General features: G+C 41.2%; 2 protein-coding genes across 9 annotated transcripts in view; one reads left to right on the forward strand and one right to left on the reverse strand.

Annotated features, from left to right (window-relative positions):
• Positions 1-948: 948 nt before the first annotated feature.
• Orai (calcium release-activated calcium channel protein orai) overlaps positions 949-24,850 on the reverse strand; it is a 50,810-nt gene continuing 26,908 nt past the window's right edge. For 4 of the 8 annotated variants that reach the window (XM_067092003.1, XM_067092002.1, XM_067091997.1 and 1 more), the window contains 2 exons: positions 14,249-14,538; positions 949-6,309 (listed from right to left, as the gene is read on the reverse strand). In XM_067092003.1, coding sequence (XP_066948104.1) covers positions 5,994-6,309; positions 14,249-14,538 — 606 coding nt within the window. In that variant the 3' untranslated portion in view covers positions 949-5,993. Of the gene's footprint in view, positions 6,310-11,183; positions 11,223-14,248; positions 14,539-24,850 lie in introns of all 8 variants that reach the window. The other 4 variants (XM_067091996.1, XM_067091998.1, XM_067092000.1 and 1 more) reach the window with 2 other exon arrangements.
• Positions 18,434-19,687, forward strand: LOC136831648 (uncharacterized). The gene is made up of 2 exons (XM_067092276.1): positions 18,434-18,535; positions 18,653-19,687. Exon 2 carries the CDS (start codon positions 18,905-18,907, stop codon positions 19,685-19,687), a length of 783 nt encoding a protein of 260 aa, XP_066948377.1. The 5' UTR covers positions 18,434-18,535; positions 18,653-18,904.

A 24,850-nucleotide genomic window follows, 5' to 3' on the forward strand; every position in this document is an offset into this window, starting at 1 on the left:
TTAGAATGAGAATACAGTACATGTTTCGGGGAGAGCAATGGGCACTTTTTTATCATTTTACGATGAAAATTTATCTTTAGCAAGACTTCATAATTTTGAATGAAATATTCACATCATTATGATTATATTGATACATCAAGATAGCTTATGCAATTAAAAATATTCAAGTACTCAAGGAAAAAAAAGGCAGCCTGAGAAAACGTAGTCTTCGTCTTATTTTTTTCATCTGTGGTTCTAAGCAATACCATACATCAATACTTTCTTAAGCATTATGTCTTAAAAAACTGACTGACTTTTCTGACAGGTCTTTGGCCAGTCATACAAGAGTCAAGTGTTTTGATTTGGTGGTTTGGTTACACTACCCAATGATGCTGGTAATTCCAACTGGTGCCAAACTACCTAACGAAGATTATTTAGTCAAAGGGTGAGCTGACCTCTCCTAAGGCGATTCCATGTCTGTCCTCGCAGAAGTTACAGCCTTCCACTTTTTAGGGGTCCTGATTTGGTCCCCCTTTGGGTGGAACCACCAACCAGTTTCCACAGATCTTGGTTAGCTTATGAAAACCACAGGCCCCAGGGTACTGGCCTATGGTATGGCAGAGGCACAATAACAACCATTTAATCTAGCCCATGCAACCAAGTTGTGCACACGCTATAAACAGCAGTGACAGATGAGGCCATCATTCAGTCATTTATGATACAACCCTATTTCTCTAGTTTAGTCTGTTTAGTGGGTCATTTATTAAGTCACAAGCAAATTATATGAAATATCAAAATACAGTATTATGGAATTACTGTTTTCTAAGAAATGAAATAACATTACAGTATTACAAACTCTCATTTGAGGTTACAAGATTAATGGGGGCTAACATGAACTACTGTATGTTACCTAACACATAACTTGAGGCACAAATTATGGTTTTACTGATGTTTAAAACACACAACAAATAATTTTGTAGTTAATATAATTCACTATTATTAAGGAATTTCAACAATTTATTCAACAGTACAGTAATAGGGCTCATTTTCAGTCATACATACTGAACACATCAGCTTTGACTGTGACAAACAGAAACAAGTTTAACATGAGATGAAAGATGAACATGGTAGAAAAAATGGAAAATGAGAATACTTGCTGCAAAACACCCCAACCTAATACGACACTTTCCTGATATACAAGTGTATTACTATCAGAAGGTTTCAAACAATGTCATATTACTGACCCACTACAAACCTACAAACAATTACAACTACATTTAGAAAAAGACATGCCACCGAGGATAAAAATTCTGTGACACTTAAAAAACGACTGGGACAGTGAATGTCTGATTCACTGGTCCAAGAAGATGATATTTTCCACAGGGGCACCACTAATGAAAACAGGGCTATTGGCACCCTTCCCTTGTTCCTCAGAAGCCAGTTGATGGAGTTAGCTCTGTATTTTGCCCACTCTCATCACCATACCCATTATATCATTTACTACCTAAATTTTGGAAGCACTCATACCCTTTGTTCCAAAGGACTGCTGTGATCCTTCAAATATCAACCTATTAATCTTACAGGCTTAGTGCTTGAAACTCTACATAAAGATTACCTAATAAAAAACTTGGAATTTCAAAGTTCTATCTCTCATCAATATTCTTGCCAATGAGTTGTACAGCAAGACTCTCATAGGGCATCAAGTCACATAAATATAGTTAAGAGTACAGTAGTTTAAAGAGAACATGAAGTTACATTGCTACACTAGACTCTCAAAGGGCACTGGTTAACACAAACACACTCTCATAGGTTGCAGTCACAGTTATGACTCTCATACAGCTCACCTGAGGAGTTTGTTCATAAGTGAGAAATAAAAATGGTACAGTAGGGTCACAGATGTCAGTCAAACAAAGAGGCCAATCAGAATGAAGAAATCAGAAGGCATAAAGGGATGATGTAAAAACCTTCAATACCAGTTATACTGTTCTGCACAAGGTACACTTTAAGCCTTCTCTATTAAAATCAGGATTGTTTCTCTAAGGCAAGATCAAACAGTGATCTGTCCTTCCTTAAATCACATATAGGCACCCTCTACTAAACACTGGGGTATCTTTTATCATTCATCTTGACTTTTGTCAGGCAAATAACAGTCTGACATATGGTCATATTAACCCATCTCCTTATTTATATATTCACTTGTCCCTGCATAGTAATTTCAAGTTCCTTATCTAACTGGATTTGATGTCTACCTTACCCCTTGTCTTGTTTTCATCAACGATTTCAAGTACCCTCTCACTCTACACATTTACATGCAAATGATTTTCCTTGACAAATCATTTTCCCCTATAGCATATATCATTATAGATACACATAGCCTATACTATCCTATGTAAAAGAAACATAACCACTGATGAAGAAAATGGAGATTCTGAACAGGCCTCAAAATAGATTGCTGAAATATATGGCTTTTATTATTATCAAGTAGTTTACATTTGGAAAACAAACACACTGAAACTGCATTTGAAAGTAAGTCTAGTATAATCTGTATTGATATATAGGCATGAATCATGTTATGACAATGAATCAATCTAAAAGCTTTTGTTTTGCTGATCTGCAAATGAAGCTCTAAGGAAAATATCAGGAGTCAGATGGCAGAATAGAGTTATAAATGACACCATCAGGCAAATTACAGAAGCTTCATCTAAGCAGATGACATACTAATGAATGGGAGATGGAGATTGCTTGGACATGTCCTTCTCACAACCCCTAGTAATATAGTATATGATAGTGTCAGCTGGACTCCTGTGGGTGCCAGAAGAGTTGGAAGACCTAAACCTACTTTTATGATAACCAAGAGAAGAGAGGCTGCAGATGAGATTTGTGGAAGATAGAGCACATGAAGGACATGAGTGGCAGAGTTTCACTGAAGCCCTTTGCACTATGCAATGTTGGAGGTGATGATGATGACAAACTTAACCAGACCACAGAATTAAAATAAGATTCATGGTCATAGTGCAGTAGAAAAATTATACTAAAAATGTGGATGCTGCAGGGGTATAGGGTGCCCAGCAGATAGAAACCATACCTAGATTTCAGTGACACATGGTTTTGACATGTAAAGAGAAAATATGAAAAATAGTCAGAAAAATATTAGATACAGAAGCATGCTGAAGAACAACTGAAAGACACAGAAAATTATAGAAAAGGGGCACAAGCAAAGGTCTAAGGTAGACGGGAATTCAGGTGGAAAGTGGAGAGAACTCGTTACACACTGAACCCTGTAAATGGAAGAGCCCATGCAACAATGTTAATAATGATGTTGACAGTCATTCTCTTTCCATTTTGGACCTCTACTTGAGTTCATATAATTCTGATGTTAATCTAGATGTCATCTTGATAAAGGAGCGATAACTTATCTTAATGTTTCAAAGACTTTCAAAGACCCATTGTCTTTCTGTCTCTTCAACTAATGCTTCTTCAAATGTCAAAATTTGTAAATATGGACACTGAACTAATCCAATCTATCGACATTTTGAGTTTTAAGATGTTAACAGCTGAATGTCTTTTCATGACCACACTATAAGACCATTAAGTGTTGCTTTCAAGATGCCACAAATACTAAAAACTTTTCTGTAAATAAATGATGCAACTTCTACTTTGGTCATTGTTCTCAAGACCTCATGACAGCTGTTCCTCTGCCATTTAGCCATGCTCACTGTGCATGTCAAGTTTCACATCCCAACACATATTATGTTGAAATCATAACCTTAGGAATCAGCTGATCTGACCAAGGTTTAAAAGCATCATTTCCAGAATGTGGAATTCTCAAGTCTCTTAACTTATTTCCTGAATCATTTAACCTGCCTGTTTTCAAGAGGTGGGTCTTTCACCACTTAACCTGTTAAGCGTCTCTTATGGGAGATGTCAAGGCTCCCGTATCATCACATTTTCTCGCTTGCAAAGCGGCCATTTGGTCTAAGCTAATTTTTATGCTTTTTTGCGTTCCTTATCATACAGATATTGTTTTTCTTCCTGTATACACATTAGGATATTACATAAAGTAGAATAAAAAAAGATGAAAGAATTGATTTTTAATTTTTATATATCCTAAAGATCACAAGCATGAAATATAAAAAAAGTAAAATTTTTTCTTTCAAATACCATTCCCTGAAATAGAGCCAGTAGAGCAATAAATGGTTTCACTTCATTTACATTTGTATCATACCATTTTAGTGCATTTGATATTCTAGGCAAACTTTTTACATATTCACCGAGAAACTGGTTGGCATATCTGTCCAATTCTGTTACAATGTGCTCCATGGCTTTGTCATCAAAAAACTTCTAAAAAAAAAAAAAAAAAACTCCATAGGGTTTTCCTCATCTTGAACAATAAATTTCACACCTTTAGGTGAATGAAAATAAAGGGACTCCTCTCCTTATAGGTTGCTGCCCAGTCACTTGGCAATGCGATGCTCGACTCTAAATTATGGTTTTCTTCAGAATCAGAGAAATCTTCCTCATTCTACGTTAGAGGCTTCTGAGCTGCTACTCTGAGTCTTGTAGTCATCATCAGTCTCTATACTGAGTAGTAACAATATCTATTCAGGCCAAAAAGTTTTCTTTTGCTTTGGAATGATGTTTATAGGGATAAATGGGATCTAATAAAAAAAATCAACCATTAACTAACGAACACCTGAAGCGTACTGGGAAGTGAGAGGTAGATGTCCTCTAACAGACTGTTTTTCTGTTACGAAAATAAGTTGCCATTTACCCCCAATTTAGCTCGTAATGTTACCAAATGATGTTCCTATAATTTTTATAAAAGTAAAGTGCATTTCTGAGTTTGATCAGTGTGGCACCAGCCTTGAAAGAGGGAGAATGTGTTACTCCACTGAAGGCAGTGTGATATGAGGGGTAGGCGACAGAGATATGCCATTGGTGACGCTTAACAGGTTAAAGGGTAGAGTTCACTGATATTTTCCCTGAAAAAGAAATTATCCCAACAATTTTCTCAATATTTTTCTTTGTAGCTGATATTGAGAATAGAGGAATTAAAGCTGAAATTCACTCTGCTAATTATTTTAGAGAGAGAAAACTTGACTTGAGATCAGTCAAAGGTAAATTGTTCACTGCATTTTATATTTTCATTCTAACTCATCATTATTCACCATTATTAAATATACTATTTCGGCAATTTTTTAGATGCACAGACCAAATGTGCAGGCATACAAATACCTCCATCCAACCCAGACTTAAAAGAAACGAGAAAAAGCATTAAAGGAAAAATGGTAGGGCTCAACCCTGAAGGAAGCATTAGACCCCTCTTAAAGTAGAGAAGAAAACCTGAAGTTTGGCAACATGCACAAAATCACTTAACAGTGAAATCTTGTATTTAGGTGAATGAAAAGAGTATGTTTGTGTCATGATAAACTACAAATAATCAACATGCTGACTACTACCAACCTAGTTTTACTTTAGGTTTCACCTTTTGTTGATTTAATAGTTTGTAATGAAAACTCACTTAACCTAAATGAAATAGATATATCAATATAAGGTAATCACTCTCAAATTCAATGTAATGCCAAGAATAAATAAAAATTACTGTAAAAGGTCAAAGGCAATGAGATTGCACTTAAAAAATGTTATCAACATACTCCACAAGCATTCTATTGCTATCCCAAGAATAAAACCCATGAAAAAGCAATTATTCTTGGCCCTGACCTAAAAAGTTCTGTTATCTATGAATATAATATTTATGAATTTTGTGAGGTGAAAACACAAAGTCTGTAATATAATTTTCAACTAATGTAACAAAAGCTTCATGTGACTTAAACAATTAAGTACTTTCACATACTCATAGACTTCAAAAGGTCCAGAAAGATCAGGGCTTTAGGACACCTATAAATGAGGCTCAAACAACAGACATACAGTATATCATCAGTCATACTTACAAAAATAATTTAAATGCTATCTACTCTGTATTAAACTACACTTATATAAAACAAATTGAACAATCACACAACTTGTACGGAGGAACGACGTTCTCCATTATACTGACTGTCATTTGATCTTTGCTGAAGTGCTCGTAACTGCTCCTCAATATCTTTCAGGTCTTTACCAGCATTTTCTACTTTATGGGCCACTAACTTCCAATAGAAATGCAAAGCAAAGAGTGTAAAAAGAATAACTATAGGAACAAGGAGTACAGTTGAGCCAATTGCAGCATTCTGCGAGTAATCCAGGAATTTAACCCAAGACAGCAAGCCAATTTCCACCAAGAAGAGCAATATCCCAAAGACAGTTGAAAAGCTCCATGCAGCTTCAATGTACCTGAAAAAGAAAAAGATTGATTAAATTACTGTTCCATGTATAGCATATACTAAATTAATAATGTAATAAAACGAGTTCTACAAGAAGAGAAAAATTAACTTCAGATAAATGAACATGGACTGCATCTGCATTTGCGTCATTGCAATTCCAATGGTCATATTTAGACCACACTGAGATTTCAAAATTTCCCCCACCTCATCAGTCTTGTTCATCAGACAAGAAAAATAAGAGCCCACACATGTGCCACCAAAAGCAACTTTTGAGATCCAAAAACATTCTTAACTGTTCATAAACCTACAGCTATGTTCATAACTTGTTTGTGCTGCAACTCATCAGTTATTCAGTCAATGTTCATCAACATTTGATAATTTTCCAGATCTTTGTAATTTTTTGTTTAGTAAATAACTTCATAAATGTGATCTCAGCATACAGAATACTTTTCAGTCACCTGTGCTTCACGTTTTCTCCAGTAAACCTCACGCTTTGTCATAACATTTGCATAATTCCAGTGTTTTCCCTATATCCTGTACTTTATTTCTTATCTGTAGTATTTTCATAATTCACACATATGTATTTTTGTGACAATGACTATCATCTGTATGGTATTGCGAGTTGCATTAGCATAATTATTACTTTTTTAAAAAGATACTGACTTGCAGTAGCCATAATTATTACTTTTTTAAAGATATCATTGACATATTTTCATGATGCCTGTAACTATCAATAATAGTAGCCCCTCAACTTATCAGATGCTTCCTAGGTCTGGCCTTGGGATACATAAGAAAGATACTGTAGATTTTCATACACTTGAAAATTCTAGATATCCCTATACAGGCAGTCCCCGGATAACGGCGATCTGGTTTTACGGCGCTTGTCTAGCGATGAAAATTGGCAATTTTTGGCGCCGAAAATTGCCGATTTCAGCTTATCAGCACTGATACATACCTAATAGAGGTGCTGGTAACTGAAAATCAGTGCTTTCCAATGCCGATAAGCCCTGAAATTCGGTGAAAATGTGCGAAGATCGCTGATTTTTGTTAGCGGCGATTTTCGGTTATCATCACACCCTCAGGACAGAACCCCTGCCGATAACCGGGGACTGCCTGTACTAATATTAACTCCATATATTTTCTAGCTTAAACTAAACTGTAAATTACACTTATCATTCAACTGAAGAGATGTCTTATGTAAAATACTTCCTATCTGAAAAGACAGCCTATCATTAAAATTATAAAAAATGCAACTTACAAACCTGAGGTCTTTACATTGGAAAATCTCTCCTGCACTAGCTGGAAACAGATTATGAAAAATGAAAACATAAGGTATGGCAGAATAGTACATAGCGTCATCCAGTGGGGTCAGTGACTGGGAGGAGCCTCATCTCACTCGCCCCAAAGAATCCCATGACGCATCAGTGTTCTTCTAGCCCAGGGAAACTGATTAAGGGATGGCTGAGGTGGGCCATTAATGTACAGTAAAGACCTCAGGTTTGTATTCGATGTGGGGCTGGCAAAGAAGGTTGTGCCAAGGAGGAATCTCTCTCGGTGCTTTGGTCAGCAGAGCTAGAAGGTCGGGGTACTACTCAGTGTGCGGCCACAGGGGAGCCATCAGTGTCATCCTGAGGTTCTGGGAGGTCATCATCCTTCTGAGCACCTGATGAATCAGGCAAAAGGGTGGAAAGGTGTAAACATCCAGGCTGCCCCATGGATGTTGAAGTGTGTCTTCTGCCGCTACCCAAGGGTCTGGAACTACTGAGAAGAATACTTCCAGCTTTCTGTTGAAAAGGGTGGCAAAAAGATCCACCATCGCCTTCCCCAAAGAAAGAACATTCTTTTTGCCTCTTCTTGGTGTAATGACCACTATGTTCCTCTTGTCTGGAATGTGCCTTAGCTGACTGAACCACTGAGTGGTTTACTGCCCACTGATGTAACTGAACTGTTAAATCATGAAGATGGTGAGAGACTAGCTCCCCCATTTGTTTATGTAAGCCACCACTATGATATGGTTGGACATCAAGACCACAGAATGTCCTGTCACCTGATGCTGAAAATCCTGAAGGGCTAAATAAGCCGCCTTCAGTTCCAGGATATTGATGTGAAGTTGTTGCTCTTCTTGATTCGACATTCCTGAAGTCAGAAGATCCTCCATGTGAGCCCCTCATCCTTTGGTCAAGGCATCTGAAAAGAGAAGAATCTATGGAAGATGAGCATGAAGGGGAATTCCTATGGTCAGGCTCCTGTTGTCCAGTCACCATGCCAAGTCCCATCTCACCTCTTATGATAGAGGAACACGGAATAATAGAGAGTCCCTCACTGGGGACCAGTGTAGGTTGAAGGAGTTCTGGGGACCAGAACTCCTTCAACCTCCACTGTAACCAGTGAAGGTGAAGTTGGCCTCGAGGGACGAGGTTCTACAAAAATGGCAGATGACCTGGAACAACTTGCCACTGACGTGCTGGCCGTTTCAGTTTCAACAAGAATGACCTCATGACTGTCTTGAATTTCTCTATTCTTGAATCTGAAGGAAAGACTCTTGATGTGACGGTCTGTCAGCATACTCAAAAACACAGAAATACAGAAACAATTGCAAACGAAATGGCAGGTATACAAAAAACCGGTTTTTCATGAGAGATGAGCAGCGCACATCCACATAAAAGGCAGTTAAGAGAACACTGATGCATCATGGGATTCTTTGGGGCAAGCGAGATGAGGCTCCTCCCACTTGCTGACCCCACTGGATGATGTTATGTATTACTCTGCCATGCCTTGATCGATTACGTTTTAATTTTTCATAACTGGTTTCCAGCTAGCGCAGGAAAAATTTCCCAATGTAAAGACGGAAGGGTTTGTTATCGTATAGGAACAAAAGCAAATTAAGTCTTATGGGTTGAGGAATTAATGTATTACTTTTCATCTTTATAAATTACAAGGTTTAATATCACTTATATTCAGTGCCTCTTGTTAGCTGTTTGGTGCTTTATTACATCAAACAGCCTTACTTTTGTGATTTTGTGCCTAGTATTTTTGTACATATCTCATGGACTTTAGGATATACACTGAGAATTTCGAGAGGTTCATGGCCCCGGACAGTAAGGTTAGGTCAATGTTGCAAAAGCTGTGGTATGGGACAGATCACCTTGGTTCTAATGTCGTCTGTTTTATGTCCCAAAGGTGACAAATGGAAGGTGGCTGACAATCAACCTAAACCCAGTGAACGAGATCCTCCAATATGTCCCACTCTCGAAGGGGGCACTGGAGTTACAGCACAATCCATTAGGACTTTGGACTTCTTGGCATTGACTTCTTGGCATTCCTAAACTTCAAGGTCAAGGGAATAGATATGCTTTGTATGAGCCCAGTGTTTCAGCCTGGCAACAGCTTCAAAGTCTTATTTCAAAACTCTGTCAACAGTGTCAGCATGGGTGGATATGCCTGGCATACAACTTTGGAGATAACTGGATGGCTGGCTGGCTAGGGTGGCAACAGGTCTGGTTCCTGTAATGACAGCTTTAGCACTGTCTGAATCCCAACACCAAGGTGTGCCAGTCCATGTTTCGTCATCATGGGAGAGTCCCACACAGCTTTTTCAGACTGAGGCTGTTCCAGTTGCAGGTAAAGTTGCAGTCACTGCTGTCATTTTCAGACAATGAAGCAGCTGTGGCCTTGGGAAAAGTCTTGGATGACCTTCAATGGTCATAAAGACTCTGGTCACTTCTTATCAGGAGTAACCTTTGCCCCTCCCTCTTTAGAGATCTTAATATTCAAATATGTCTACACACAAGTGAGAACTAAATCTCCTGGATGTGCAGGGGAAGGGCTTTTGGTCAGCACACAGTATGAAACAGCAGAATAACTTTATTGAGTTGAAGGGTGTCATCCTAGACCTCCATCAATCATTCCATTTTTAATAGGAAAGGTTGCAATGATGGACATCTCTACACTGATGGCACACCTGAAGAATCCTGGTGTCCAAAGTCAGCAGCCCCTCATGACATAAAAGTAGACATCTTCATTTGGGCAGAGACAAATGACAAGCACTGTTCTGTGATTTGTCCCAAGAAAGCACAACAAAAGGATGTGTACTGTATTCAGTTGGAGGTGGCAGATTCTGGCATCAGAGTGGTTCCCATCTGCCATCATAGTGGTTCCTACATCTAGAAGTCTGGAAGGCTATTTGAGAATTGTGGGACATGCCTTTGGTGGAGCTGTTGATGACAAACCTGAACCACGTATTGCCAACACATAATTCAAATTAGCCTACCTAGGACTTCTCGCCTGAAAGTTGGTTGCAATGTTGCATTCCTGAAACAAGATGGATGCGTAAGCTTTTCTGTCTTTCAGCCTCATTTGGAGGACACTGGGCAAGCTCAGGACCCCCAGCTACACAAGGATGATGGTGACTGACAGTCTTTGGCTACAGAAGGAATGATTCATAAACCTGCCTGTAATGTACATGGCCATCAGAAGTCTGACTTGGAAGAAACTTCTCAAGCAACCAGATTTCCATGGCAACCCCAAGAGAATTCAAAGTATTGCCTGGAGGTTACCCATCAGATCTTGAAGGTTCAGGAATTTAGGAAGAGTCAGCAGCAACCATCCAAGAATCCTGCTGAACTCGACCAACAACTTTCAAGCCAAGTGGAGTTAATTCTGTAGCTGATGTCTTAAGAAGGGCATTAATCTGATCGATTCCAATATTTCTGTGATTGCAGTCTTTCTTCTTTTCCATGTCACTGCAAAATCTTGTCAGTCTCTTCTATTAAAGGTTAAAAGTCTGCTCTCTTGCAGGTGTTCAAGCTACAAGATCTGAATGTGGGTGCTTCAGTTGTTCGTGAAAGGCACATCAATCCAGTGAAGAGGGTGACTGGATCTTACCTGTTTTCTGAAGTGGAGGATGTGTGGACTGTTGATCTTCTGTTTGGTAGACAAAAGAATGAAGAATGTTGAGTCTAGGGATGTTCAAGAATGCAAATGTTGTGTAAATGTGATAGACAGTTTATAGGAAAATACTAGGTCTGTGTTATAAGAACTTAGTTTCTGGGACAGCCAAAGTACTTTGTATCAATAAACCTTACGTAAAGCGTGCAGGATAATGGCACTCAATATGTTGGGTTGGAAAGCATAGGCAGGAATAAAGTAAGGAAAATAGGGAAGAAAAAAATAATTTAATAATAAGGGACAAAGTTTATAGAATAAAAAAACAAACAGGTGGTCTACAAAATAAAGAATCACAAACCTTGATGCTGTCAATATCTGTAAATGAGTTGGAAAAATGACCGTTTTGTTTTTCAGTGAGCCCTAGGAAAATCAAAACCTTTTTGGATACTTCACATATACCAAACTAACCTAATTAATTCAAAAAATCCTTTATGAAAACTCCAAGAAAACAACAAGCTCTGAATCCCAATAAGAAGCTGGCAAAGTAGTAATGACAAAAAACAAAGATCTCCCAAGATAAGAGTTTCTCCTGAGGAAATACATCTTCATTTAGTCTTCTATTTCGATAATCTAGTTTATAGCAGATTCTATGTTTTTGATGAGCCAGTCCTGATAATCCCTACGACAATGGAATTTTCCTCTTACTTTGAGAGTGGGAGGATTTGGGAATCTTCAGTTATAGTTTTCTTATGACCTCTTAAGAGACCATATATGGATGTAGTGGTATCTATGATATATGAAGTATAATTTTCCCAGTCTGCTTTATTCACATCATAGCATGGAACAGAATGATTAAGATTGAATTTGCTATCATTACTGGGTAATGAATACTAGAATATAAATCATCCAAAACGTGCTGCTCAAATCTGTTTGCCACCTGAATGGAGCATATGGAAAGTGAGTGATGATGAATTATTCATTCAAGCAACAGAAGTTATTGGTTTTGGCAGTCTGAAGTAATTACAGTACATTTTGTATATCATAAGCATAATAATTATAGTTTCATTGGTCATCTATTTCGCTTACAGTTATTTCACTAAAGCTAGCAACAGGTAATGTCATGGCAAATAAAAAATGTGGGACTTGGGATTACTATTGCATCACAAGTGATTTTGCCATGGACATAAATTACCATTCTACGTTTATTGTCAGTTTTCCAGGACTGACTGACTTAATGGTAATTTCTGATTTGTATACCAAATTACCAATGTCTTTTATACAAGCTCATGGGATTATATTCTCATATCAAAATTGTACACGCTCATTCTATGGAACTGTCAGGACTGAAGACTGTAGCAAGTTATGGTAAATAACTGCTTTGATATTCTCTATGGGCTTCTGATTTTGATCAGATTTAGTACTTTTCACTCTAATGCTGGTTATTCTACCTTCAGATACTGTACATCAATGTTATTTGCTTGGTATATCATGTTACTTTAACATCATAAATCTTTTTGGGTTTCAATCTGAGACTTCATAAATAATACAGATAGTGAATTTCAGAATTATCCCTCATTCATGAAGTTATGTCATTCATATTTGTAGGATCCACACAAGGGGCTGATAATTACTGATTAAAAAATACTCATAGCAGCATGAGTCTTGAAATGGAAAAACAAATCACAGTTATGTATGGGTACACATATTTAAAAATAAACTTCTACAGAGGTCTTTTGGGAATCTGTTCAATTCCCCTTTTCAACGGAAAAGGAGAATCGAATAGATTCCTGAAAGACCTCTGTACAAATTTTGTTTTTAAATATGTGTACCCATACATAACTGAGATTTGTTTCTCCAATAATTGATTATAAATTAATTCTTAAAGGCCACTAGGTCATATTTCTATGCTGACAAGGCTCACTTAAAGGCTTATTCCTAAACAGGGCTGGCTGGGTTTGGGATGAAAATTTGTTTACTGCAATATGGCTATAGAATTTAAATTAGGAATAAGAAACCATGCACATCATTTTGAGCCCCATTTTTTTTGGGGGGGAAAAGGGGGAAAACAGCAAAATAAATTTTTTAAAATACAAACACAGTTTATGAGTCTATTTGCTTGGTCAGCAATCCATAAGATACACTGCATAATGAAAAAGAGGAACAAGATGATGATTCTTTGTCTGCCGCACATCTAGTAACCACAGATTCGCCAATGATTGTCAGTCCTTCCCATATTGCTTGCACTAGCCAGAAGGCTAGAGGAGCCTGTAGGAGGGCCCTCTAAGTAAATTGTTATATTTATAATAAAATACTAGCTACTTTGCAAGCTACTAATAAGGATTCAAAATTATCTACCTCCACCTGGGCTTTTATAAAGTAAAAGGCTTTTTTATTTGATAAGCTTCAGTCTCAGAACTAGGAAGTCTGACACTGGTGTCTTGTTGCCACTGCCTATATTTCTCTATGTTTTCTAAGTATAGATAATGCTACAGCTTAAATGCTTTTCTCATTTTTTCTACATACTTCCATAAACTACACTTATCCAGAAGTGTGCAATAAACTCAGTCTATATGAAAAAAGACTTGCATGTAAGGTGAAATGTATAATTTAATTCATAAAAGATTAAAATTTCACTTTATGACGTGATCAGTGGTTTGATACTTCAATGAAAGGACATTACATCGAAAACATGAGCAAATCAGGTGATGGGAAATTAATGATTTACAATTTTGCTTTATAAATACTCATATACAGGTATTCTAGAATATATTTAGTATCTCCTTTCACAAAGGAAAGATTACTGTTCCTTTAATTAAACCCTTATACTACTGTATATCTTGGTACTTTTGTCATAAATTTAGAACTTTAAACTGATGAAAATATCCTAACCTAATGAAAGTTATCAGTATCTTCACTGAGCATCAAGACGAAAAACTATTGACACTTGAGGGAAGTGAAAGGTAATACTATATCTGTACTAAATTTGTTAGGTAAAACATACTTTAATTATTGCACAATTTTAAAGTCAGATATTCCAAAACAGTATTCATGAAATACATTACCTGTGCATGGTCAGATGTGGTGAGTCAGATATAACATTTGTATTTGCTCCATGCAAACTGGTGACAGAGTCAACATGTGTCATATTGGCAACAGCTTCAACGTGTGGCAGCACACAAGTGGAGATCATCAATGCCAGTAAATGAACAGCAACAAGTAATGTTGTGCATACACTGAATGCTATTAACAAGCCCTCTGGAACATGGCTACAGGGACTTTTATCCTCAGGGCAATTGGGCAAATTCTTATCACAATTACAGTGTGGGGTTAACTGTACTTCAACCATGGCTACCTGAAAAGAGAAACCAAATTTTGCTACTATTTTACCAAAGCAATGCCATCAATAAATAAATATGTATTTCTGTTCTTACACGTATGGCAAAGTAACCAACATCTACTGTAATATTGAAAACAACCATAATTAATGAAATACTCCTTATGGAATATTTGGAATATTACCTTAAAGAACTTCATGTGAAACATGAGTCTGTTGGTTGGGAAGTGTTCTCATGTCTGCTTAGGGGAGGGGCCACTTCTGGCATAAAGCCAGCTTAATCTTAACCAACCAACCATGAAACACTAAAAAAAAATTCCAATTTCATAGTTCATTACCAATAATATTTTTACATCAGATTTTTTCAATATGGGGTTACATGTGAAATGAGTTACCCCTACTCTCTCTAGTCTAGTACAATATCTGCCAGCTTTCAGTGATTTCCAGGGCTTTCCTACAGGTCTTCATCTTGCCACTTCCTCATTTACTACTTTTCTGACTAACTGTTCCTAATCCCTTCATATCCATTTTCATGGGATACATCTCTGCCACTTCATCTATATCATGATACTCTCACTGCAAACCAGCCATGAACTGTAGTATTCTAGTCCAACTTTTCAAAATCCTCATTTTCTTGACAGTGCACACATATCTCTCCATTCAATAGTACACGCCTTATGCACATAAAAAAATGTTTGCTCCGTTTCCTGATGGGATACTTTTATTTGTCAAAAATCAAGCAATTTCTTGACATTTTACCCATGCTGCTACATGCTCCAAGATGCTACCAAGGCAAAATTTACCTATCTATTCTAAGAGCTATCCTTCCATTGTATAACAATGTTCAACCTCTGTCTCTTTCCAATTTGCACCTATATATTGCAGGAACTGAAAAGACCTATCTCTTTATATATTTTGCAAATTTAAGCATCTCTTGTGACACTGTTGATTCACAGTAATGAGTGAACCTCCACACCTTCCTTATAACAACCACTTGGCCACTTTCCTGGTACTTATTTCCTTTGTTTGCTTTCCAGTCATTTTAAGTATTGTTGTGTGCTGATTTTTAGACTTGTCCTCTTCATTTATCTCTTCTATCAATCAAACATTTCCGCAACCTCTTCCTCTGATTTTGCAGTTAACGCCAGGTTTCCTACATGCAGCAGTTACTAGAAGTCTACTTTCTTACAATCCTTTGTAGCTTCAAGTACTTTGGTGCACAGCAAAGGGTTCAGGGCTTACTCTTGATGGAAACCCGAATTTTTTCAAATTTTTCTGATACCACTGTCATCATTGTAGATGTTGTTTTATTGTCCTGTAACATGGTAAGCCCAAAGTCTTTCTATACCTTCTGCCTTCATAATGTCCATCTAGTTGATTGTCTTGGTCCACAATGAAAAAATTTCTTAATATCTAAAACCATGTGGTACAATCTCTTCCTCAATCTCTTGTATTGTTCCTGTACTTGCTTCAATATAAAGAAAGACTACTCTGTTGCTGACCTCTGGGAAGAAGCCAAACTATGAATTTACAGTTTTTCTTAGCCTGTTCCTCCAGCACATTCTCTGATATTTGAACATACTGCTTAAACAACCTTATTCTCTCTATATTTGCCACACTACAGTGCATCCCTTTACACTGTATATTATTGTTGTCATAACAATGTTTTTATTCTTCTGGTCCTATACCTTCCTTTTATCCCAGCTGCTCTTAGCAAATAACTTATTTCTGATGGTCCAGTGCATTTCATCTTTTCATCATACCATGGGTTCTTTCAACTTTAACATATGTTATTTCTGAGTCCAGTCCCGTGTCAGCCGGTGAAATTCCATTACAGCACGAATTTCCAGGTATAACCTTGCTAGATATACCAGAAAAAGAGCTTTCAGGAAAGCTGGGGTTACTACCCCAGTCGGCGTCTTCTAGGAAGGCGTCGGTATAAGAAGGGGTGAGTGAATTACCACTACCACGGAAACCTACTCGAAAGATCTCTCCCTATCAAAATCCCCGAACAGAGCGGTGAGCCGTTACAGCCCCACACCAAACACCCGCCAGGATCAGCGACACCAGCGCCACCTACCACATTCCATTTTCTAGCACGTGAAATCGCTGTTTGTTTTGTGTGCTCGTCTCCATTATTTTGAATTTTTCTACTTTCTGCGATGGCGTCGAGCAGCTTTACCATTTCCAAGTTAAGTACCATCTTCTTGTGGGGTTTTGTTCTATTTTTTGGCTGTTACGGTCTCGTATTTTCATAAATATTGAGATCTTATTATGTCGCCACGTGGCGTCCCCCGCCAGCCATGTCGACCATGAGGCTTACTCCTTCTGTTCTTTTCAGTTGGAGTTGTCTCCTCGTCGTTATAGATAGATTTTGCCCCCTTGGTTCCCTTCCTGGTGGTTCCTTGCGGTGGCTCCCCCCCTTATGAATTACGTTCAATTGGCCTACTGGCCTCTGTGGGAGTGATGCCCCGTCTAGGTACCCCTCCAGGTTGGGTTCCTGTTATTTTTGGTCTTACTAGGCTAATTAATTTTTGCTTGAAGATGGTGCTCTCTTTTAGTTTTATTTTTATTATTTTATTGGGTGGTTTACCTCGGGTGTTGGCGGCAGCCTCAGATCTAACCGCTTCCCCGTGGTAGGCTACGCTCTCTGTTGAGCACATTTTAGTTTTTTATGAGTGATGGTTATTTTGTGGAGTAGGCTTGTTTGCTTCCTTCCCCTTGCCCTGGGTGGGGAGTTCAGGTTGAGGGAGTTTTGTTGCTGTTTCCTCCGGGATCGTTTTTCGGTGGGCAGAGTGAGCCCCTTAGTTCTCTTCCTCCATTTTGGGGGGAATCGAGTTCTTAGGATGTGTTTCCTCTAGGCTAGTCGCCCCCTTGCCCGCCATTCTCGATCCCGGTTGGTTCTCGGCACAAAATTTCTCTCCCTGTTGCTTCCTCCTCCCTTCTGCCCTCCTTTTCCTAGCCTATATTAAGGTTAGGTCCATATTAGGCTTCGCCTAGGTAGGAGTCGGGCTTCGGGTTGCGTTGCTTCCAGTCATATTACCCTTCCAAGATTCATCGTCTGGGAGGTATGGTGCAGTTGAGCGGGTGAGCTTCTCCCCGTCTCCTGTTCCTTCCTGGTAGCCTACTCCTCCTCCTTCCCTCCCCCCTCCTCCTCTCTCCAGCCTTGCTCTACTCGTGCGGGTGACGCTAGATGGCGTTTTCTCCGAGTTCAGGGACTTCTCCTGTTGGTTGAGGGATTCGCTCCCTCCCATATCGTCCCTAGCATCGCTGTATTGGGGTTGGTGGTTTGTTTACTCGAACGTGTTCGAGTCACTCCTCGTCTCCCCGTCGGGTTACGTTGATACGGTAATAAATATTGCTTCAGCCTATGTTACGAACATACGAGCATTTTACCCGTCTTGTTTCTCCGGCGGGGAAGTAAGGGCGGAAGGTTTTTCATTTTATAGAGGAGCGGATCCTTCCGTCCTCTTGTGTTCTTACCATCACTCGTTACTGTTATTATTTTTGTTATTGTTTTTTAGATAAGTCTGTTATCTACAGGAGTACTCTCCTTAATTCATTATATATATTATATACGTGAGTCCGGTCCTATACCCGGGGGCTCCGCCGTTATTTTACTGGCAGCCCTTATGGTTAGTTCCTGGTCTCTCTTTCCTTCATTCCCCGGAGTACTCCGGGGTCTGAAATCCTTTACCTTCCACTCTATGTAATTTAGAGCTTATTGGCCCAGTTTATGATAAGGGAGTTCTTCTCCGCCGGAGTATTCCGGTTGCAGTTGAGTTTCCCGGCCTCGCCAGCTTTAGTTTGCTTAGGGTGGGAGGTTCATGTACTTTTCTACTTACAGACTGTTCGCTGTGAGGAGCGGGTGCACCGCCTCCCTCCAACAACCTTACGGTCACGTGGTTGCCGGACCCACGCTGGTTGTGCGGTCCGACTGGATGACCTGGTTGTCTGGCACCCTGATGGTTGTGAGGTTTGCTTCGCTCTCTGCACAACTGTCCAGGATGAGTCGGTAAGTGACAGTCTTTACATTACTCCTGCTTTATGCTCCTCATATTGTATATTGTATATTGTTTATGAGGTTCCCGGAATGGTTTTCGTTCTTAGCTAATTGTTGGTTTTCTTACAGGCGGACGAAGCTTCCAAGAAGTCTGCCTTGGAATCCCTCCGGGCCTGGGTGGCTGGGTTTGGCAGGAACGTTCCGTCGGGGAAGCCCTACGTCCTCGACGCCAGGTTGAGGGACTTGCTCTACCCCGGCGCACGGGTGGCGGCCGCAGTGCCTGAAGACCTTGCCACCCCTATCATCCAGCAAATCCGGGATGCGACCCAGCCACCCCAAGCGGATATCCTCTACGCTGAGGTCTCGGAGGATGTAGCCGCCATGGATCTTAACCTGGAACCAATGAACATAGAGCAGGACCAGGTGGTAAGTGGTGAGGTAAGTGAGGTTGTTGGGGCGGGCCCCCCTTTATTTGACTCCCCTGCTTCATCAATTTCTTCTTTCGCAGGTTTTGTGAAGTCTTCCTCCTTGGGTGATAGAGCTCCGTCTGCTATCCCCAAGTTGAAGTTGAAGACTTCATGGAAGGCGAAGGGCTACAAGTCCTCGACTTCCAAGAAGGCATCGCCCTTCCCCCCGTCGAAGGCTAAGGTTTCAGGACCTGTAGCCTCCGGGAGCAAGTCTGGTTCCTCCAGCAAAGGCGCGAGTAAGAGGGCTGCAAAACCAAGCCCTCCTCGCCAACCTGCTTTCGACGCAGAGGCCTTTGCCAATCAGCTCTATAAGCGATTTACAGAGGACCTAGATTCGAGATTTAACAAAATCTCCGAGAAGTTGGCCAGTCATGATAACATACTGGCGGGAATGGCTCACCCACCCCCAGCCGAACCACAGTATGTTATCCCCGACACTGCGGACCTCCCGCCGTTCGATGTCGGTAACCCTTGGCGTTTTGCACTCCGGGCCATCCAACATGATGGCAAGCTGACACTTGATGGTCTTGGCACGAGACGGTTGGAGGAATTGGAGTTCTTCCCCCCCGATCTCCTGCCCCCTTACCCAGGCTTCGTGAGGCTTACGGAGGAAGCTTGGATTCGGTCAGACAAGGTTCCTAGGAGACTGTCATCGTCCCTAGGGACCAAGCTCAGTCGGCTCTTCTGCGCACTCTGACAGAGTGGCAGGCGGACAACACGGTTGACTCCTTTCAAGGGCAACTTTACTATGTTTGCCCTGGGAGACAACCTACCCACCCCTTGCTTGACAAAGTCGCTCTGGCTACGGCCCGAGCGTGCCCGATGGTAATCCGTTACCACAGCTGAGGGAGACAGACCCTACTCCCTGGTATTCCCAGGAAGTAATGAGTTCTGGTTGGGCGCCCGTCCACTTTCACAGTCGGGAAGCTGGACCCTTCTGCGCTTCCACACAATTCAGTGAGCAGCTCCCAAGCTGCCGGAAACTCTTTTGAAAGCGGAGTTTGATGCTCGGGTTAAGTTAGCCCGGTCCTTGAACTCCGTATGCCTTACTGAAGCTACTGCCGTCTCCTGCTCGGACGAGCCTTTTTCCAAGTTTTGGCTAAATCCTTGCTGGCAGGCTTCCAGTCTGACTTATTTGAATTTATCATGGCCAGACTGGAATGTAGGAAGTTCATCTTTGCCGATGCGACTATCCGCCACGAGCCTAACAAGCTCGTGAAAAGCTCGATCTGGGGACCTAACCTCTTCCCTGAAGAGGAGGTCACGAATGTTATGGCCGAGGCTACACGGGCCAACCAGAGTCTTCGTTCTCGCTGGGGCATTTCGGCCTATAAGCGTAAGACCCCAGAATCGGCCGGCCCCCAATCGAGAGGAGGTAAACGCTTTCAGGAGGCATAAGAGGCCCCACCATCAGGCGGTAGTCCAAGCCGTCCCGGTCTCGGCAGTAGCGCAGCCTTCTACTTCAAGGCTCACCCCCAACAGTATGTGCTGGTCCAACCAGCTGCACCCTCCTATGTGGCCTCACCAGCGTACAACCCCACATATGAGGGCCGTGGTTACTTTCACGGCCTTAATAGGGTTGCAGGGGGGAGGAAGAGGCAAAGCCCCCTCATAGAGGGGAAGCCCAACACCACCCCAAGGGGAAGACCTGGACGTGGTAGGGGAATAAACCCGCTCCCTCCCACTGAGAGAACACAGGTAGGCGGTCGCCTGTTTTGGTTCAGGGACCAATGGACCTTCAGCCCTTGGGCACACAGCATTGTGTCCAAAGGACTAGGATGGAGCTGGATCAAAACCCTCCTCCTCTAACCAGGTTTTACCAGCCACCCACATCAATCCTAAAGGATTACGTGACAGAATTGCTCAACAAACGAGCAATAAAGAAAGTAAGGCACCTAAAGTTTCAAGGCAGGTTATTCACTGTTCCCAAAAAGACTCCGATCAGCAAAGAGTGATCCTGGATCTGTCGCATCTAAATCTCTACATAAAATGCGACAAATTTCGCATGCTTACGGTAGCTCAAGTCACGGACTCTACTTCCGCGTGGAGCCGTCACCACCTCTATCGATCTTTCAGGCGCTTATTATCACGTCCGGTTGCGCGGAACTTCTCTCAGTTCCTCGGTTTCAGACTCGGGAATCAAGCCTACTCCTTCAGGGTCATGCCCTTCGGTCTGAACATTGCGCCCAGGATATTCACAAAGCTGGCGGACACGGTAGTACAACAACTCCGGTCTCAAGGGATATCCCTAGCAGCATATTTGGACGATTGGATAATTTGGGCACCAACAGTTCCGGAGTGTCAGAAAGCTACGTCCATAGTCATCAATTTCCTGGAGTCGCTAGGTTTTCAACTGAACAGAGAGAAGTCCCGTCTGACTCCGGAGTCCCGGTTTCAGTGGTTGGGTCTCCAGTGGGATCTGTCATCTCACACGCTGTCCCTTCCGCCTCCCAAGAGGAAAGAGATAGCATCTCTCACCAGAAGATTCCTCAAAAATCCATCAGCATCCCGCCGGTCCCAAGAAAGGGTCCTGGGATCTCTTCAGTTTGCCTCAGTGACAAACCTGCTATTAAAAGCGAAATTAAAAGACATAAACAGAGTGTGGCGGAGTCGAGCCAATGTCAAGCTCAGAGACAAGGTCTCCTCCATTCCTCAAATCTTAAAGACAAGATTGCGACCTTGGACCTCGGTCAAAGGCCTGTCCAATACAGTTCCGCTTCAATTTCCCCCTCCGGCACTAGTAGTTCACACAGACGCTTCCCTAAGCGGCTGGGGGGGATATTCACCAAAACAAAAAGTACAAGGAACGTGGTCCACAATGTTTCAGCAGTTCCATATAAATACCCTGGAAGCTATGGCGGTCTTTCTAACTCTGAAGAAAATCCGCCCCCCCAACCGGATTCATATCAGGTTGGTATTGGACAGCGCAGTGGTAGTTCATTGCATCAACAGGGGCGGCTCCAAATCAGGCCGAGTAAACCAAGTAATGGTTGCTATCTTCTCCCTGGCGAACAAGCACGGCTGGCACCTGTCAGCCACCCACCTAGCGGGGTGCGGAACGTGGTGGCGGATTCCCTGTCCAGGACTACTCCGTTGGAGACGGAGTGGTCCCTGGACGTGGAATCTTTCAAATGGATTTGCCGCCGGGTTCCGGGCCTCCAAGTGGATCTGTTCGCAACGGAGAGCAACTTCAAGCTCCCCTGTTATGTGGCCCCCAACCTGGACCCTCAGGCGTTCGCCATAGACGCAATGACAGTAGATTGGAACAATTGGGAGAAGATTTATCTTTTCCCCCCAATAAATTTACTGCTGAAAGTTTTACACAAACTCAGGACATTCAAAGGTCAATTAGCCCTAGTAGCCCCTATTGGCGAAGAGCAATTGGTTCCTCTTCTTCAGGAACTGGGATTACGGAGTCTTCGGATTCCCAAGCCCATTCTGACTCAGACAGTACAAACCAAGACTGTGTCAGCTTCCTCAAGAATTCAGAATGCCCTAGTTTTATGGACTTTATAAAATTCTGCAGCCCAAAAGGAGCGAACATTGACCCTGTCAACACTCTGTTTTTAGAATCAGATAAAAGAGATTCTACTATTAGACAGTATGACTCAGCAGTCAAAAATTAGCCTCCTTCCTAAAAGCATCTGAAGCCAAAATCATGACAGCTAATTTAGGAGTTTCCTTCTTTAGATCATTGTTTGAGAAAGGCCTTGCTCCGGCCACTATTACCACAATCAAGTCAGCATTAAAGAAAGTATTTCTTTCTGGCTTTAAAATCGACCTTACAGATTCCTACTTTTCATCTATCCCCAGAGCATGCGCTCGTCTGAGACCAGTATCACGCCCACAGTCTGTTACGTGGTTTCTCAATGACGTCCTCAAGTTAGCATCAGAGATGGATAACTTTCATTGCTCTTATCAGGATATGTTAAGGAAGACTTTATTTTTGATTAGCTTGGCTTCAGGTGCTAGAATCTCAGAGCTGTCGGCTCTCACTAGAGGTGATAATTATGTGAACTTCCTCCCGTCTGAGAGGTCCTCCTTTCCCCTGACCCTAGATTTTTAGCTAAGAACGAAGACCCACAGGACAGGTGGTCTCCTTGGAAGGTGGTGCCCCTTCCTCAAGACCAGTCTTTATGTCCAGTTTATACACTTAAATCTTACCTTTTAAGAACTCCACAGAGTAAGTCGGGTCCTCTTTTTATCAGGGAGAAAGGTGGTACTCTTTCACTAAATGCTATAAGACAACAAATTCTATATTTCATTAAACAAGCCAACCCAGATTCAGTTCCCAAGGTTCATGATATTCGAGCAGTTGCTACTTCCATTAATTACTTTCATAATATGGACTTTTCAGAGTTATCTAAATTTACGGGTTGGAAATCACCTCTAGTGTTTAAACGCCACTATTTAAAATCGCTCAAGCCTGAAATTTTCTACCATAGCTGTGGGAAGTGTCATCTCCCCACCTTAATTAATCATATCCTTGTCCTTTCCTTTCCCCGCCCGCCTGCCTCATTTACTTTTCTGCTTATTCTCCTGGTTGATTATACCTCACTGCCTGGCTCCTCATATTGATGTTTCTTGTACCTGTTGATGGAAAAAGTGTAATCTGACATGCCATGATTGTTTTCTTATGGGGTACTGGACAGTTTTTATTTGGCTCCACGTACCCCAGATATATGTATATGTTCTTATTGCTCATTGATTTTGTCTCTTACGTGTTTAGCCTAAGTTTACGTGTATAGTATTAAGGTTATATTTGCAGTTATTTTGTGCGCTTTTCATGTTTCACCTTGCTTTAAGTAATTTTAAGGTTTTGGGGCTTCTTCTCCGTCGTCGGGACCTCCCCACGCTTTATAGTATTAAGTTTTTAATGTGCCTTAGATTTAGTATGCCTTAGTCTTAATATTCTTGCTACATGGAAGAGATTGCTTAATTAAAATTATTTTTGTAAAACTTTTGCCTTTTCTTCAGATTACCCCCATTTTTTTTCCTGGTAGTTGCAGCCTTGGCATGATTCTCTATCACGATTTCACCGGCTGACACGGGACTGGACTCAGAAAAGGGATTTTGACAAAGGAAAAATCTATTTCTGAGGAAGGTCCCGTGTCACCCGGTGACCCTCCCCTGAATCACCTAGTACTCTCCTCCCTCTTGCACATGCCAAGTCTGGGGTTAGTGCTAGCATGGAATGAGGTAGGTGGCGCTGGTGTCGCCGTCCTGGCGGGTGTTTGGTGTGGGGCTGTAACGGCTCACCGCTCTGTTCCGGGGATTTTGATAGGGAGAGATCTTTCGAGTAGGTTTCCGTGGTAGTGGTAATTCACTCACCCCTTCTTATACCGACGCCTTCCTAGAAGCTCGACTGGGGGTAGTAACCCCAGCTTTCCTGAAAGCTCTTTTTCTCTGGTATATCTAGCAAGGTTATACCTGGAAATTCGTGCTGTAATGGAATTTCACCGGGTGACACGGGACCTTCCTCAGAAATAGATTTTTCCTTTGTCAAAATCCCTTATTTGCATCCTCCAATTCTTATTCACCCTCTTCAACAAAAAAGTTCTCAAAACACTACCTTCATCATTCCTTTCTCTTCAAATTTAATTTCTCCATTTCCTTCTTTTATGTACTTTGTCCCTTTCACATCATTTCCCTCTGCTGGCTAAGATTCAGATTCCATTTCTTAAAACTCCTCTTTGCTCTTTCCACTTGCCTCTTGTTATTCCTGTAAATTTCTTTATCTTCTTCTCTACCTGTCCTTCACATGAAGGTTCTCTTCTCTCAGTTACCCTTTGATTTCACAACCACGTCTCTTTTCTTCTTCATTCCTTCCCCAGTGCTCAACTGCATGCCACTTCTCACA

The sequence above is a fragment of the Macrobrachium rosenbergii genome, chromosome 48 (assembly GCF_040412425.1).
Source record: "Macrobrachium rosenbergii isolate ZJJX-2024 chromosome 48, ASM4041242v1, whole genome shotgun sequence".
NCBI lineage: Eukaryota > Metazoa > Arthropoda > Malacostraca > Decapoda > Palaemonidae > Macrobrachium > Macrobrachium rosenbergii.